We start from the raw sequence: 17,210 nt of genomic DNA on the forward strand, positions 1-17,210 counted from the left end.
TTTTTGGACTGATCTGATTGGCTCCTTTAACAGAGAGATGGGAAATGACCTTATGCTGCAGATCGGTACTGCCATGCAGCTCAGAGGCAAACAGAAACTGAACTGATGAAACAGATGGGAGGTCAGACAGTTTGTTACCATGACAAAATAGGAAATCCTAAAATTTACACATTATCTGTAATCTGTCAGAGGTCTCTCCGGCATGTCTGGGGTGAGTGTGGGTACGTATCTACCTGTGTGCTCACATGGCACCATGCCCATGCTCTGGTCCCACCTCCATCACTCATGAAAACAACCTGCTTTACCGCCTCCATCTAAAACAGGCTCAACACCCTTTTCCTGCGGAGTACGTCGGCTTTCACTGAGCTGCAGGACACCACCTGATGAATCCAGCAAAACTACCTCAGAGACCACAACATCATCAAACCTCCATCCTCCTCCACTCCAGGCTTCTGTCCATAAGAGTCATGATTGGAGTCGCTCGGCAGCTCTGAGTGCAGCTCAGAGACAGCGTAATCCTGAAGCGCCCCTGCAGGATCCCTAGGAACGCAGCTGTCCACAAACACGCAGACTGAAGATTAATCTTTGTGTCATCAATTTGAGGCTTGACAGACGACTGATGTGATGGGCCGCAGCCAGAGAGGGAGAAGGTCTTCGCGGCTTCTGACCTGCTCTACGAAGTTCACATCCTGCTGGCCGATCCTGGTACCCAGGCCATATGTTTGATACCACTGTTTCCTTCTTTGTATCTACTCAGATTTTCACAAAAAGTAATTAAAATTGACAGTTTTCATAAACTCTCAAGGTCTCACACCAAATAATAACCAGATAATCAATAATCCTCAGTCTGTTTACACTGATTATGTTGTTGGCTGGTTGCTAGTTAAGATTTTCACTGATTTCACACCAATAATAAACTACACCATCACACCACGTGACTCACACCATGTCACTTCGATAAGACACCAGCAAGCTGAGGGTTAACGTGACTGATCTGCCGATTGTCTTCACATTAAAGCCCCTCAGAGGTTTCTGGCTTACTTCCTGTCTATGGATGAACCGCAGCAGTGTCAATCTGAATCCACTGTGGTGCTGCTAGAGTGAGCAGGTGTGGAGCTGTGGGCTCAGTTTGACCTTCTGTGGGCGGTCGGTGAGTACGAGCAGGTGGAGAGGGGGGCGTTTTGAAGGCGGAGCTGTAGTGGATGAAGAGCCCGCTGACATATCTGTCCCAGCTGTTCCAGGTGATCGGGAGACCCGTTTGCTCTTTAGGTGAAGTAGTGTGGTCCAGAGTGGGAGCATGTTTGGCTAGCAGGATGTTACGTAATTGAACAATAATTACATCTTAAAATCAATAAATCGTCTATGATCGTTTAAGCTTTTTAATCAAGAATAAACCGAAATACTTGTGTTTCCTCACGTGGGACAAAGGGGGAGCGGGGCTTCGTTCCAGTAGTGCTCTTACGCACGACGTCATACGTCACGTCCGGAAACACAAGATGGCGGCGGCCTTTCGGAGGGTATGGAGCAGCGGCAGGTATTTATCTGTTCTTCATCTCACCTGTTTATAAAGGAAGAGCCGAAGAAGCTTTTTGGACTACGATGACCTGGATGTCCGAGAACCTTCACACACATACATTCTTTTTAAGCTTTTCAGTGTCGCTTTCGATAATGAGTCATTAACCATTTAGCATCTTTGTTTTCTGAAACTCAGAGAGACCAGAATTTTAAGTGTCTCGTTCATTTAAAGCCACTGAACGTGTCAGGTGTCCACTAGGGGCGATACCTGTGCTCTCTGACGCTGAACGTCTCATGTATTGATCACTGATGTGATCTGATTGATCAGTTTGAGTGTCCTTCCTGTTTTTCAGAGTTTTCTCTCAGAGCTGCAGACGCTTCAGCACAGGTGAGCCCCCCCACCCCAAAACTGGAGAAGACAGAGCTCTTCAGCTGTTGTTTGTTTGTGGATGATGTAATCTCTGTAGTCCAATCGGCTCTCGTTGTCTCTTCAGGACGTGGGCTTCTGCCAGGCCCCCGGCCCCTGCCCTTCCTATTGGTGACTGGTGGTGGTTACCTTGGTTACAAGCAGTACCAGAAGTGGGGCCAGGGGGAGGATGGAGCCCCGGCCCCTGTGGCTACACCCACACAGGTAAAGTGAAAACTTTCTCTGATGTCTCCTCACTTGCCTTGTAACACTGAGCACGTGCAGTCGGACTCACAATGAACGCGGCGTCAGTGCCTTTTGTTTACCTGCGACGTGTTTGTAGCTCTCATTTCTGTGATTGGTCGGTGGCAGCATGGGAAAAATTGTCTCCGCGAAGTAAAATCGAGACGTTCGGCTGTCAGGTGGAAGATGCTGATTCTGGTCATCAGAAACAAAACGCTTGAAATTTTTTGAGTTTCTCCCCAAATAAATCGACTCAATAAAATCTGTTCGCCTCATTTCAAAGAAAAAACTCAGAAACACTTAAGGACGACCTACTCGCGCAACGTTTAAACAACAACTCCACAGATATTTCAACATTTCTGTGACAGCGGCGACAGGAAGCATTGGGCTCATATTGATTGAGCTCCTCGATGATTGAAACACTTTTTAAAAAAAATTTAAATTCACAGAAAAATGAAAATCTTGAACAGGAAACAAACCAAATGTACAGGAAGCAGTTCCTCGGGCCTTCGGTTTGTTCCAAACTTTATTTACAGTCAGAGCGTCGGTTCATTGATTATGTTTACAGAAGAAAGAAGCCTTTTATTTTTACAGTAACTGAAGAAGATAAAATTAGTTTTTTGATTATTTACGTGATTTTAAACACAAACGTATAGATTCATGGGCCTGAGGGGGGCGCTGTGGGTCCATGGTTTGATTTCCTGCTCTCCTGGTCTGCATGGCAGAGTCCTCAGGTCAAAACTGAGCCCCAAATTTCCCCTACGGTGAATCAGAGTGAACCTGTAAATGGACTCATTCTTACACATTCTTATACTCTCTCTCAGTTTTTATTGCCACTAGTCATTTTAAAGCTCTTAAAAAACCTTACGTTGTAACTACAGTGTCTGTGTGTGTGAGACTGTGTTTAGATTGTCTCTCTGTTTAAAATCATATCCGGAGGATTACAGCATAGTGGTGATCACATCATCAGCGGTGCTTGTGAAGGTTTTGATGCTCTGAGGCCTCTGGAAGTGTTTTGCAGCCGCTGGCGTTGGTGCCATGGGCTCGTGGGCTCTCACTGACGACAGGAGGACTTACAGTGGCTCAGTAAGAATTCATGCTTTTATTTTGAAAGAGATGCAGGGGGTTTGTGGAGCCGTGACAGAAACGATTAAACACTGAAATGTGTCAGTCAGAAGGCCAGCTGTGTCAGCAGCTGAGGATAGGTCAAAGGTTGCTGTGAGATGAAACGTGGTGTGATGGCGGTCAGCGTTACACAACAGTCAGTTATCAGTTATTACAGGGAATCTATCAGAGGACACAAACAGCCCATAAACCCTTCCTCCTCCTCCCACTCTGAGCTTAAACTGGACTGTCACCTGTTCGACTGACTCCTCCCCCTCTGAACCGCTGACATTATGCCCTCCGCCTCCTATTCATCACTGTAGTTACCGAGTTGAAATAATGAAATACTAGTTTTGATCTCACGTGTCAGTAACACCTCACCTGTGTGCTTGAAGGCTCAGGGTGATGATGTAATGATGATGCGATTCTGCTGAGTTTCTTTAAAAGTTACTCTGTGATGACAGAAGGCAGACGAGCTATTGATTATTGACAGTTGATCTATAAGTTTGTGCTTTAACTAACCATTGGCTGATAGAACAGGACACCTCACTTCCTGTTAAGATCAGCTAACCCACAGGTGTCGAACTTCAGGCCTCAAAGGTCGGTGTCCTGCAGGTTTTAGTTGTCCTTGATCCATTGCAGCTGATTTAAATGGCTAAATTACCTCCTGTCTTGAAGTTCTCCAAATCCCTGGTAATGAACTAATCATTTGATTCAGGTGTGTTGACCCAGGGTGATATCTAAAACATGCAGGACACCGACCCTTGAGGCCTGTAGTTCGACACCCCTGAACTAACCTGTCACGCCTGCCTCACCTGGAAGCTGCCACATTCACCTTTAAAAAAAACAAAACCTCAACATATGGTGACATCACAGCAGGTCAGCTGGTTGGTTGGTTATCTGGGTGAAAGGTGATGTTATGTCACACAGCTCAGTCACTCAGGCAGGCCCCGCCCCTCTCCTCACGGTTGTCTTGCTCTGATTGGTTGGCCTGTGACTGGCACAAAAGTCTTTATTTGCAGGTTTAATGATCAGGCTTTTTTCATTTCTGCTTTTAAAAGAAAAACACAATAATTTTAATACTTTTTATCAGAGAATAAAAATAATTAAATAATACTGACAAAATAAATTAAAAAAAAAAAAAAAATAATAATAATAATAGATTGCATCTATAAAGCACTTTTCTAGACCCTCAAAGCGCTTTACAATTCCACTATTCATTCACTCTCACATTCACACACTGGTGGAGGTAAGCTACAGTTGTAGCCACAGCTGCCCTGGGGCAGACTGACAGAAGCGAGGCTGCCATATCGCGCCATTGGTAGGTGGTAGGTGAAGTGTCTTGCCCAAGGACACAAAGACCAAGACAGACAGAGCAGGGGATCGAACCGGTAACCTTCCGGTTACAAGATGAGCTTTATTTATAAACTCTTCATAAAGTGTTGAAATATAAATTTATTTCAGTTATTTTATTTGTTTTGGTGCAGATTTGTAATTTAAAAACAAAAAAAATTAATTGAAATAATAGTTTTAATAGTTAAATAATAATTTCATTCCAAACACTCATTTAAAATAATAAAAACTGTCACAATTTGATCAATAATTTAACAATGGCTGTTTCTTTTTTAATAAAATTTTTTAATCTTTAATTTTAAATTTTATCCTCAACAAAAGTATTTTAACCATTTTTCTGTTTTAATTCCTCAAACATGGAAAAATTACAGGGAGGAGAAATATAACAAAACAAACTTTTAATTTTTGAGTGTTTATAATCTGCATGAGTGTTTTCCAAAATAAAAATGATTTTAACCCTGAGAATAAAAAATGAAGCTTTTATTTAAGATTCAGTGTGAATGGATGATCAGTGATTAATGATTGACAGTTTCTTCCTCCTTCATGCTATTAATAAACAGAGGAGGAGCTGTTCAGCGTTATGCCCTCCTCTTCCTCCTCCTCCTCTATGCGTTCCTCCGTCTCTCTCTCATTTCTCCGTCTGCTCTCCACGGACACTCCTCTTTCTCTCTCACCTCTTTAACTCTTCGTCATCCTGATGTGTCGTCGGCCGGTTCGCTCTCCTGCGACGGCGTCTTCGCCCAACGCTCGTTCATGGTGAGGTTTTTCTCTGGTCGCCGTGGCGACAGGAGGCGTGGTGAGAGTGCCCTGCTGCGGCAGGTGAGGCGGCAGAGGCGAACTCCCAAAGGAGAGAGCGAGAAAGATGGAGGAGGGCGAGGAGTGAGGAGGAGAACGACAGCACAATTCAGGTGGGAGAGGAAGTAGAGAAAAACTTTATTTACACAAACAGTGAGTACAGTTTCATTTAGAAGCACAACAGGAAGGGACAGAGGATGCCGCTCAAAGTTTAAAATTTAACGAATCAGATCCACAGATCAGGAAGTGCAGGTAATACTCGGGCCACCGTCTTCACAGGGTCAGAAGTAATCCGACGGTTGATGTTATTCCAGGACTCGCGAAGCAGAGGTGATCTCTGAATTTTTATGGTTTTCATGTTCAAAATATGAGGCCCAAAGAGACGTTAGTGCAGGTGAGAGAGGCCATCATTGATCTGAAACACCAAAATATAGCAGTCACAGAGCAGAAACTTTTTATCAGTGTCCCAATCAATAAACTCGATCACTGTTAAAAAGAATGAATCACTGATCAGCTCAGCAACAGACCTGAGAGAGCAGAGAGGGCACTAAAGGTGATGACAAAATTATTTGCATGTTCAGAAAAACAGCTTCACAACATCAGAAGTCTCTGTGAGGAGAAGGTCTGTGATCAAGAGATGCCGTCATGGAGGGAAACGCGGCGCTTACTAACCTCACTCAGGAAGATCTGACTTTAAAACATCTGAAAAATGATCTTTAGACAGACAAACAAGATGAAGCTGAACCAGAATGATGGGAGAGAAAAGTCCAAGAGCTGATCTCAGGCCAGCGTTTCAGTAATTAAAACTGAAGGCAGAGAGAAGAAGCCAGCTGAAGGAGGAGACACAGCAGTCTGTGGGTTCTTCAGCAGTCAAACCGTTCTTACATTTAAATGTTGTTGACATGTCCAAATACTTTTGACCCTCTGAAAACAGGACTCTCAAGAGTCTCAGGCGTGAAAGAAGTGTGTGTGTGTGTGTGTGTGTGTGTGTGTGTGTGTGTGTGTGTGTGTGTGTGTGTGTGTGTGTGTGTTAAAGAGGATTTGTGTGTGTGTGTTGCAGCAGGATTAGCATCAGTGGTTATCTAACTGGGTTTGCAGGTTAGCACAGGATCAAATGGAAAGAGGCTAACACACTAAGCTAGGCTAAAGCTAAAATAGCTGACCTGCTAAGCAAGCAGTCACCGTAGAAACCCCCCTTCCTAAACGCTCTCACGCACATTCATTGCTTACTTTCTCTCACACACTCGCTCATTCACTAACTCTCACACATACATTCGCTCACTCGCTTTCTCACACACACACACACACACACACACACACACACACACACACACACACACACACTCTGTCAGACTCATGTATCCAGGTGAGCACCTTGAATCTTATTGGCTGAAGAATATAAAAATAAATGGCATCACTCCAGCTGCTGAGAGTTTATTTTGGGGGAGTTAATGACATCATGACATCAGTCTCCATCCCTGTTAGAATTCTTTTAGTGTTCTTATCTTTTAGCGTCTGCTCCTCCTCCGCCTCTCCCCACGCACAAGCCCCGCCTTCTCCTCACCTGCCTACACCCGCCTGTTTACATGACTTGGACTCATCAGCTGTTCTGGTTTATTTTTTTTCTTGTATTTGAAAAATATTCATGTTCACGTTAAATCTCGTTATTATAATCAGGCTTCAGGTCCCTCGTTTGGCTCTTCGTCACCGTCTGAGCGCGCTCAAGGGTGGCGTGAGTCGCCCTGCCGCATGGCGCCACCGGCCAATCTCCTTCCTGTGCTATATCCTGTCTGTGAGCACTCTGCGGCCACTGGCCTGCCGGGTAAGAAGCCTCTGATTGGTTGAAGTGCAAGGCGGGCAGCAGCCATATTCGTACATCCTGCTTCACCTCCTTTCCTGTCTCCTCTGATCAATATCTGATCAATCGACCAGTTGATGCAGTGACGCAACATTTCCAGTCTGCATTTTGAAAATGAAAGCGTGAAACAATCAGAAGCAGAAACACAAACAGAACACCTTATTGATCACTGATAACAAACTTATTGATCTGTCCCATCGATTGGATTCAATTACCCTAAAAAACTGTTGGACATCTAAACTTTAGTCCCCTACCCCTATTTATCCATTCTCTTCTTACCCACGACTCCCCCAAAACTCCTCCTTTACTTTCTCTCTTTTTACTCCAGTCTATAGAATGACTCGTCATTTGTCATTTTATCCACTCATGTAAATAAATTCAAAGGTGTAGCTGCTGTTTCCTCCTACAGGTGGCATTGTACCGTTCCTTCCCTACTCGACTCCTCTCTCGGGCGTGGGGTCGTCTGAATGGGGTGGAGCTCCCCACTTGGCTTCGGAAACCCATCTACTCCCTGTATATCTGGACCTTTGGCGTGAACATGCAGGTCAGGACATGCTCAGTTTGTTTATTTGGCCATTTTGTTTTCTTTATTACTATTAAATAAAGTTTGTTTGTTCCTCTGTTTGTCCACCAGGAGGCAGCAGTGGAGGATTTACATCATTACAGAAATCTAGGAGAATTTTTCAGGCGACGCCTTAAACCTGCAGTCCGACCACTCTGCGCCTCCTCCTGCCTGGTAACCTGCTCCTCCTCCTGCTTAGACAGGGTCTAAACTGGGAGATAAACATGGTTAAACTGAGAGATAACGTTGCCGTGCCTCAGGAAAGTATCAAGAGAGCTTCAGTTGTTGCGCATGTTGTCATGTTACAGCCCTATTCTGAAATTCATTTTACATATATTACCCCAGAATGATGAAGTGAAAACAGTTGGCTTAAAATTACTGCAAATTTATTAAAAATAAAAGAACAAAACAAAAATGTAACATATACATAAGTATTCACAGCCTTTTTCCACGAGACGCAAAATTGAATTCATGTGCTTCGTGTTTCCACCGATCATCGGTCACATGTTTCTACAGCTTGACTGGAGTCCACCTGTGGTAAATTCAGTAGAGTGGACATGATTTGGAAGGGCACACACCTGTCTATAAGGTACCATAGCTGAGTACTGTGAGTACATGTCAGAGCACAATCCAAGCCAGGAAGTCTAAGGAACTGTCTGTAGGATTGCATGGAGACAGATCTACTGAAGGGTACAGGAAAGGTCTCCATGAGCACACAGGCCTCCATCATCTGTAATTGGAAGAAGTTTGACACCAACCAAGCTCTTCCTAGAACTGGGCGCCGAGCCAATCTGAGCGATCAGGGTAGAAGGGCCTCAGAGGTGACCGAGAGCATTGCTCTGTGGAAAGAGAAGAACGTTCCAGAAGGACAACCATTTCTGCAGCACTCCACCAATCAGGCCTGTATGCTAGAGCAGGCAGACTGAAGCCACTCCTCAGTAAAAAGCACATGACAGCCTGCATGGAGTTTGCCAAAAGGCACCTGAAGGACTTTCAGACCATGGAACCAAAATTATCTGATGACACAAAGATGGAACTCGTTGGCCTGAATGTGAAGTGTCATGTCTGGAGGAAACCAGGCATCGCTCATCACCTGACCAGTACCATCCCTATAGAGAAGCAAGGTGGTGGCAGCATCATGCTGTGGAGATGTACTTTTGCAGCAGTAACTGGGAGACTAGTCAGGGTAGAGGGCAAGATGGGGGGGGGGCAAATCTTCATCTAACACCAACAGGACAACGACCTTCAACACACAGCTGAGATAACAAAGGATAGGCTTCTGCAGGACCATGCTGTGAATGTCCTCAAGAGGCCCAGACAGAGACCAGCCTTGAACCCGATTAAACATCTCTGGAGAAATCTGAAGATTTCTATGCGCTGATGTTCCTCATCCAGCCTGATGGAGCTCGAGAGGTTCTGCAAAGAAGAATGGGAGACCTGTTGGCGGTCTGGAGTTCACACTGAAAGCATTCAGAGCCTCGCTACGTGCTGCCAAACCAGGTGTTGTGCCAAGGTAGGTATCCCCGACAAAATTTGTTCCCCCTGTGTTGCGAGGATTCGCTGGGCACGGAGTGCGGATCTAGTTTACTCCACCTTCATTACAGACAATTAGACGTGATGTTTTAGTTTTGTGAAAAAGTGAAAAATGAGTGTTGTTAGATTACCATTTAGTATGAGGGTTATAATATATTTATTATTCTCACGTGGTATCAGACAGGATTATTTTAACTAATGAAGGACATTTTGCCTGATAATTATTTTTATTGTCCTATAACTTTACTGTATAAAGAGCTAAAACGTGCAAAGTTTCAGGAGTCATTATAAGAAGTGTTTGTGAACTAAAAATCAAGAATGTGAGATACTGTTTGTTTGTGATTTGGAGAGCCCAGCGTGATGCAGGGGAAACTAATTCTGTCAGAGATACCTACCTTGGGACGACACATGGCTAAACAGTTTCGTGGTTCGGAGAAAAAAAAACTATGAAAAACACTTTTTTTTTTCACACTTCTTTTAAGTTTTTTTGTAGAATTTGCACAAATTTCAGTCTCAGGTTAAATGTCAGACAAACAGCTTACACTGACTTGATAAAAGATGAGTGTTGTGAGAGGCCGTGTTTGCATTTTTTTGCACTGCTTTCCACTCTGGATGTCTATTTATTGTTAAGCTTAAAGGGTCCATTCTACAACCTGAAGTTGTTGAGTATAAACATAATTTTGTGCTGATATTGCACTTCTTTTTTTCAGAAACAAAGAGTTTTTGAAATCTGCATAAAATTGCATTTTAAATTACTATTTGAATGTTACTTTAAATACTTTGATTTAAAAAGATCAGTATTGCTAAACTGAAATATTTTTGGGTGCAGTGTATTTTTTGCAGACAAGTGTAATAGTGTTTTTTGTTTTTTGTTTTTAAATTTTGGTATGAACGTATGCAAAATGCAGCAAGACATTTAAAAACAAAAAGTTGTATTTATTATAAAATAGACGGATTCGTATCGGTAGATATCCAAATTTGTGGTATTGGTATCAGACATAAAAAAGTAGTATTGTGCCATCTCTATATTATTGTAGCGTCTAACTTACAATATGGAGCGCCTTTAGATGACCTTTGTTGTGATTTGGCGCTGTATAAATAAAAGTGAATTGAATTAATAAATAAATGCTGTTGCTGCTTCATACTTGTTATATTTGTGTTTTTTACTTTTTAATAATAAAAATAATTTCAGCAAACATTTGCCTTTGTCAATGTGGGCTATTGTGTATAGAATTTTTAGGTGAAAAATTAATTGAATTAATTTTGGAATAGAGCTGTAACATGACAACATGTGCAACTAGTGAAACTCTGTGAATCATTAAAGATCAATACATTTTGTGATGGAAGATAAAATCAATTCTATCGCCCACTTTAACTGAAGCTAATGTGAAAGATACTGGGAGACGAAGTTAAACTTGGAGCTAGACCAGGGGTTAACCTGTGAGATAACATTAAACTAGGCAATTAAACTTGGGGGTTAACCTGGTTGTTTGGGGTCTCCGGCCTCTTCCAGACCTCTCCGGCTGATGGAAGGATCCTCCACTTTGGTCGCGTAAAGAACTCAGAGGTGGAGCAGGTGAAGGGGGTCACCTACAGTCTGGAACATTTCCTCGGACCACAGAAGAGGCGGTGCAAAGGTAAGACCAGACCGCCTCCATGTAACGGTGACCATATGTACAACTCACGTAGTGTAGTTTTGTAACGCTAACGTCAGATATATTTTATGTCATGTAATATACCCAATAAAACATTGCATCAAAATATATTAATGTGTTCAAGGTTCAAGGTTCTTTATTTGTCACATGTTATACAAGTATAACACACAGTGAAATGTAGCCTGACACGCTCCTCGACATGTGCAAAAATTGGGGGGGGGGTGTAGAGGAAGAACATTATATATATATACATATAGTATATACACTGGGTGAATGTGCAGTAGTAGCAGCAAGCAGGTGAATTCTGTACATTAATATGAATAGACATCTGACTATTTTACAGGATAGACAATATAAACATATTTAAAATTAAAGGAATTTGAAATGTACATTGTGCCTTGGTTTAGTGTCTGGAAGAGAGTCCTGTCTCAGTCAATTATAGATGATGTGAGAGGGCGGGTGAGTGTGTTTAGGGCACGGACGGCTTGGGGATAGAAGCTCCTCTTGAGTCTCTCTGTCCTTGCCCGGAAGATGCGGAACCTTCTACCAGATTGCAGAAGTTGGAACAGTTTGTTGCCTGGATGGGACGGGTCCTTCAGTATCTGCGCTGCTCTAGTCCGGCATCTCCTGGTGTAGGTGTCCTGAAGCGGGGGGAGAGCAATCCTGCAGCAGCGTTCTGCTGTACGGATCACTCTCTGGAGAGCTTTTTGGTCCTTCACACAGCTGTTCCCAAACCACGATGTCATGTTCTGTGTGAGGATGCTCTCCACAGCGCCTGTATAGAAAATGTGAAAGGAATACATGGCAAATGAAAGTACTTATTTTCCCCTCCACAAAGTCTAATAAAATGAAAAGCGGGATCATGTGGGACCCTATAAAGGCTCAAAAACTAGTGGAAAAAATAAGGAATCATTAATAAATAATAATAAATAAAATAATGGAACTGGGAACTTCTTCGGCCCACCCGTCCACACAACTCTCCAGGTCCAGGCATCACTGAAAAAAAGGAAGAACACCCTGCCACAATGACCAGCTGACTTCAAAGTTTTTATGATTTCTCTTGGAAATGACATTTGTTCACCATGCAGGTGAAAATCCCCTGAGGTGTTGTAGGTTTGAAAACCTGCTGAGTTTTATATTAAGCAGGTTTGATAGAACTAAGATACAGCGACTTTCTGTGAACTTCACCTGAATGTACGTGTGACTCCTCGTCTCCTGACTTCAGTTTGACACTTTGCAGTCACACCTGTTGAATCCCTGAGGGCATCTTTGAGGTTTGTTTGTTGTTTACCTGTTTAACCCCGGCTTCTCTTTGTCCTCAGACTCCTCGTCGTCCTCCTCCTTCAGGGACGACCTCCTCTCGTCTCCCGACAGCGACCTTTTCCACGTTGTCATTTACCTGGCTCCAGGTGACTACCACTGCTTCCATTCGCCCACAGACTGGAGGGTGGAGCTTCGGCGTCACTTTCCAGGTGAGAGTGTGTTCACCTGTGCAGCCATGTGGTCTTTGCGCCCCCACCCTGACCCGCCTGTGTGTCCTTCCTCGTTAGGCTCGTTAATGTCGGTGAACCCAGGCGTTGCTCGTTGGATCAAAGAGCTCTTTTGCCTTAACGAGCGTGTGGTTCTCACCGGCCAATGGCAGCAAGGCTTCTTCTCATTAACGGCGGTCGGTGCCACGAACGTCGGTTCAATCAGAATTTACTTTGACCAGGTGACGTTACTTTGTGTTCCTGTGGTTTTTCTGAACGTTTTGTTTTGATCAGTTCTTGTTGGTCTTTCTTATCTCGTTCACTCTGTATAGTGAAATATTGATTAACTGATTGACTGATCGATTGATGGTTGGTTTTAACACTTCCTGTTTTAATTGCTCAGGAGCTTCAGACCAACACACCTCGTTACAGTAAAGGCTCCTTTCATGATCACAGCTACATTGCTGACCAGACGGTGAAGTTTGCTGGTGAAGGGGGCGTGGCCTTACAGAAGGGAGAGTCGGTCGGGGAGTTTAACCTGGGCTCCACCATCGTTCTGCTTTTCGAGGCCCCCAAAGACTTCAGCTTCAACCTGCAGCCTGGCCAACGAATCAGAGTGGGAGAAGGCCTCGGCAGCCTGTAATTGGATGACTTACAGGCTCAGGGGGCAGGGCCGGATCAGAGACAGATTTTAAGAGAGGAGTTTTAGGAGTTCTGGGTATTTTTCTCTGCGGAGTACTCGAAATAGATGCTTATCACAACAAGCACGCAGACTCCCAGAATGCCTTGTGCCCGTGAGCGGGAAATGCCAAACCCCTCCCTCTCTGTCCCTCTCACTCAGAGACTCGACCAGCAGCTGAACACATTTCTGTTTGAATGTTTCAAACTTTATTGCTCACAGGTTTTTGTTAGCATCAGCTAGCTCACATCTGATTGGAGGCCAGTGATTGGTTGAAGGGTTATTATTACTAATTTGTCTCATTAATCTTGTTTTTTTTGTTGTTTTTTTTGTGGGATTTAAATGTGACACCTCCTCCATTTTCTCTGCTTTTGTAAAAGATCTAATTATGAATAAAGTTTTTTTTTCTTTTTAAATAGACTGCACGCACATTCCTCTTTCTAACCTTCCAGTGGTCGCAGTGGCAGAGTTGTGTGAGAGTGTGGCAGCAATTGGATGGTGTCCCTTCAGTCAGTGGAGAGCCTGCCGAGCTGTGGCGGCGAAGTCAAACTAAAAATTTATCTTTATTAAATAAAAATGTACAGAATTTATTTACTCAATTTTTATTTTCATCTGAAAGGTTAAAAAAATGAAGGCAGCAGAAATGTTTTGGGAACGTTTGTCGCACCTTATCTTAAGCTCAGGTAAAACATGCTCACAGTTGGTCCTAATTCCTGATCAGTGGCAGAAGTCAGCAGCAGTGTGGTATTAATGGAAGGTGTGTCTGTAATATCAGAGTGATGTTGATGTTAAGAGACAGAAATAAAGAGAGATGATGAGTTTTAGGCTAACATATAAAGGCTAACACATTTATAAAATACAGCGAGGGCCTGAGCTTCCCACCAACTTCTCAGCTGCCCAAACTTTTATTTACTTTGTATTATTAGACTTCTTTTGTGTCTATTATTAGACTCTGAATTACTGTCCAATATTTTGTCACGTTCACTTTTTTATTTGTTTTTTGGGGGTGGGGGTAGATATGTTTAAAAAAAATCACAGTGCACTGGTCAATTTAGAAATATACAGCTTTTTTAAATACCAATTTTCATACCAGATTCCATTTATTTTCTTTTACTTTACTTTGTCATTGTTGAATTGGAAGATGAAGCTTTGCCCCAGTCCAAGGTGCAAAGAACTCTGGAGCAGGTTGTCATCAGGGATGACTCGCTGTATTTATCTTTCCCTCCATCCTGACTAGTCTTCTAGTTCCTGCTGCTGAAAAACATTTCCACAGCATGATGCTGGCACCACCGCTTGGTTTGTACTCATAGTGACACTATCAACCATGGGACAATAGTCAAGTCAAGTTGAGTTTTATTGTCAACCCAATAATATACACTCAAACATACAGTGGGATAAAATATCGTCCTCCTGGATCGAAGGTGCAAAGTGTAAAAAATCTGAAAAAATTTGAATATACATATATATACATATACAACTATACAGAAATAAGATAAGTACAATAGTGTTGTACTCTTAGTTTAAGTAGAAAACAGGAATAAATAAATACAATACACAGAGTCAAACAGTGCAATACCGAATAGTGCAACTATTGGAAGTGAGAGGAGAGTGTTATGCAAAGTGTTATGTAGTCCAAGAAGTGTGTGGAGAAGAGAGTCCAGTGTGGAGGAGCTGGAACGCTATTGGACAATCTCGCCGACCTGCTCCTGATAGTTCAGAGTCCACTTCCGGATGATGGGGTGATGCAGGTCAGCCATGATGCTGATAAGAATCATCAGCCAATAAGAATTAAGGAAGCAGTTACATTACTGTGCAATATCCTAAAACCAGACTGGGAAGAAGATGTAGTATTTTCATCCAGGTAACTCTTAAGCTGATTATATACCAGCCTTTCAAGAACCTCAGCTGAGACACAGAGTTTAAAAATTGGTCTGTAATTATTGACCATTGAAGAATCATTACTTTTCAGTAGCGGGAGTACGAAGGCGCAATTCCACATCTCCAGTAATGTATTCTGTTGTATGGAAAATTAAAAAAATAAAAATCTGACTTAGCTATGATACTTGCAGCCAGGCCCAAGAAGAAAGGAGACAGACTGTCCGGACAGGTTGACTTTTTAGTGTTGAGGTTCTTCAAAGCCTTGCATGCTTCTTCTCCCATAAAAGGTTTAAAGGAAAAAGTATTAGTTATCAGGGCACTGCTAGAAAAGTTGTATGCAAGAATTTTCCCATCCGATACTGTGCTAAACAAAGAACAAGAAGCAACAAAGTTTTTGTTAAAACAATTGAACATTTCAGTTTTGTCTGACACAGGAGTGGAGTCAATAATGAAGTGAGGAGGTAGCTCAGAGGAATGAGAGCTGGCAGAGACTTTATAGTTTGCCAAAATCTCCGGTCATCAGTGGTTAAGGTCAAAAAATAGTCACATTTGGCCATCCCGATGGAGGGAGTAAACCGATTACCCAACTGATGAGTCAGACTTTCTCGTCCAGGCCAGGTTTCTCTGGTTCTCTTATCATGTGTCATGTGACCTGAAAGTCAGCTGACACAAGATGTGTGTGGGTGTTGAAGCGCTTGGGAAGGGATCTCAAAACTGTTGTAGGTGGTTGACAGTTGTGGTTCAATATTGGCTGTTCCCTCTGTTCAATATCGGCCATTCACATCAGCTTCTTTCATGCCTCATCAATTTCTTTTTCTTTCTTTCTTTCTTTCTTTCTTTCTTTCTTTCTTTCTTTCTTTCTTTCTTTCTTTCTTTCATGCTTTGCTCTATCATCCTGCATTTTTACTGATTTGGTTCACACCATGCTTGACGAAAACATGGATGGTGTATTAGTTGCTCCATTTAAACACAAGCAGGTGTCTGAGAAAAAAAACACTTTATTAATAAAAGATATGTTGGTGTACAGCTGTCGTGCACTTTCATCACTTTGTAGGAGATGTTCAATAGCACACTTTCCTGTACGATCAGAATATACACTACTGTTCAAAAGTTTGGACACACCTTTTCATTCAATGCTTTTTCTTTATTTTACTACTTTCTACATTATAGATACAAACTGAAAAAATCTAATATCTGAAGATATATGGAATTATGTAGCAAAGAAAACATTGATAAATAACTCTAAATATGTTTTATATTTTAGATTCGTGAAAGTAGCCGCCCCCTGCTTTGTTGACAGCACTGCAAACCCTTGGCCTTCTCTCAATGAGCTTCATGATGGAGTCACCTGAAATGGTTTTCATGACACAGGTGTCTTGTCAGGGTTCATCTGTGCCTTCTTGTCCCAACCCCATTACCCCATTATTGTGCAGAAGTGAGGTTGCTACACAGCTGACAGGCTTATTTAACAACTGTTAGAAATCATATTATAACAAGAACTAATCAGCAAAGTAAAGAGAAATGGCAGTCCATCATTACTTTAAGAACTGAAGGTCAGTCAGTCTGGAAAATTGCTAAATCTTTGAATGTGTCCCCAAGTGCAGTCGCAAAAACCATTAAGCTGTATAATGAAACTGGCTCATATGAGGACCGCCCCAGGGAAAGGAAGACCAAGAGCCACCCTTGCTGCTGAGGATAAATTCCTCTGAGTCACTGGCCTCAGAAATCCCTATGTTAACAGCACCTCAGGTTAGAGCCCAGATAAATCCAGATAAATGCCACACAGAGTTCCAGTAGCAGACTCATCTCTACATCAACTGTTCAGAGGAGACTGCAGGAACCACTACTAAGGAAAAGCAACAAGCAGAAGAGATTTGTTTGGGTCAAGAAACACAAAGAAAGGACATTAGACCAGTGGAAATCTGTGCTTTGATCTGATGAGTCCAAATTTGAGATCTTTGGTTCCATCCACTGTGTCTTTGTGCGACACAGCAAAGCTGAATGGATGCGCTCTACATGCACGGTTCCCACAATGAAGCATGGAGAAGGTGTGATGGTGCTTTGCTGGTGACAATGTTGGTGGATTTATTCAAAATTGAAGGCACATTGAACCAGCATGGCTACAGCAGAATCCTGCAGCGACATACCATCCAGTTTGCC

General features: G+C 42.7%; 1 protein-coding gene and 1 long non-coding RNA gene across 7 annotated transcripts; one reads left to right on the forward strand and one right to left on the reverse strand.

Moving 5' to 3' along the window:
* The first annotated feature begins 1,121 nt into the window (after positions 1-1,121).
* Positions 1,122-13,588, forward strand: pisd (phosphatidylserine decarboxylase). 6 transcript variants are annotated; one of them, XM_080303721.1, is made up of 10 exons: positions 1,122-1,241; positions 1,429-1,534; positions 1,869-1,903; positions 2,010-2,146; positions 7,684-7,818; positions 7,909-8,010; positions 10,883-11,006; positions 12,347-12,496; positions 12,575-12,735; positions 12,897-13,588. In XM_080303721.1, exons 2-10 carry the CDS (start codon positions 1,497-1,499, stop codon positions 13,134-13,136), a joined length of 1,122 nt encoding a protein of 373 aa, XP_080159847.1. In that variant the 5' UTR covers positions 1,122-1,241; positions 1,429-1,496; the 3' UTR covers positions 13,137-13,588. The 6 variants fall into 6 exon arrangements, with proteins under 6 accessions (XP_080159847.1, XP_026030698.2, XP_026030697.2 ...); XM_026174913.2 differs by having other exon boundaries at positions 1,131-1,269; XM_026174912.2 differs by having other exon boundaries at positions 1,188-1,320.
* On the reverse strand, positions 5,525-6,354 carry LOC145429734 (uncharacterized). The gene is made up of 2 exons (XR_013910023.1): positions 5,944-6,354; positions 5,525-5,831 (listed from the first exon to the last, which is right to left on the reverse strand). It is a non-coding gene; the product is annotated as an uncharacterized LOC145429734 (long non-coding RNA).
* Positions 13,589-17,210: the final 3,622 nt, after the last annotated feature.

This window comes from Astatotilapia calliptera, chromosome 7 (assembly GCF_964374335.1).
Source record: "Astatotilapia calliptera chromosome 7, fAstCal68.1, whole genome shotgun sequence".
NCBI lineage: Eukaryota > Metazoa > Chordata > Actinopteri > Cichliformes > Cichlidae > Astatotilapia > Astatotilapia calliptera.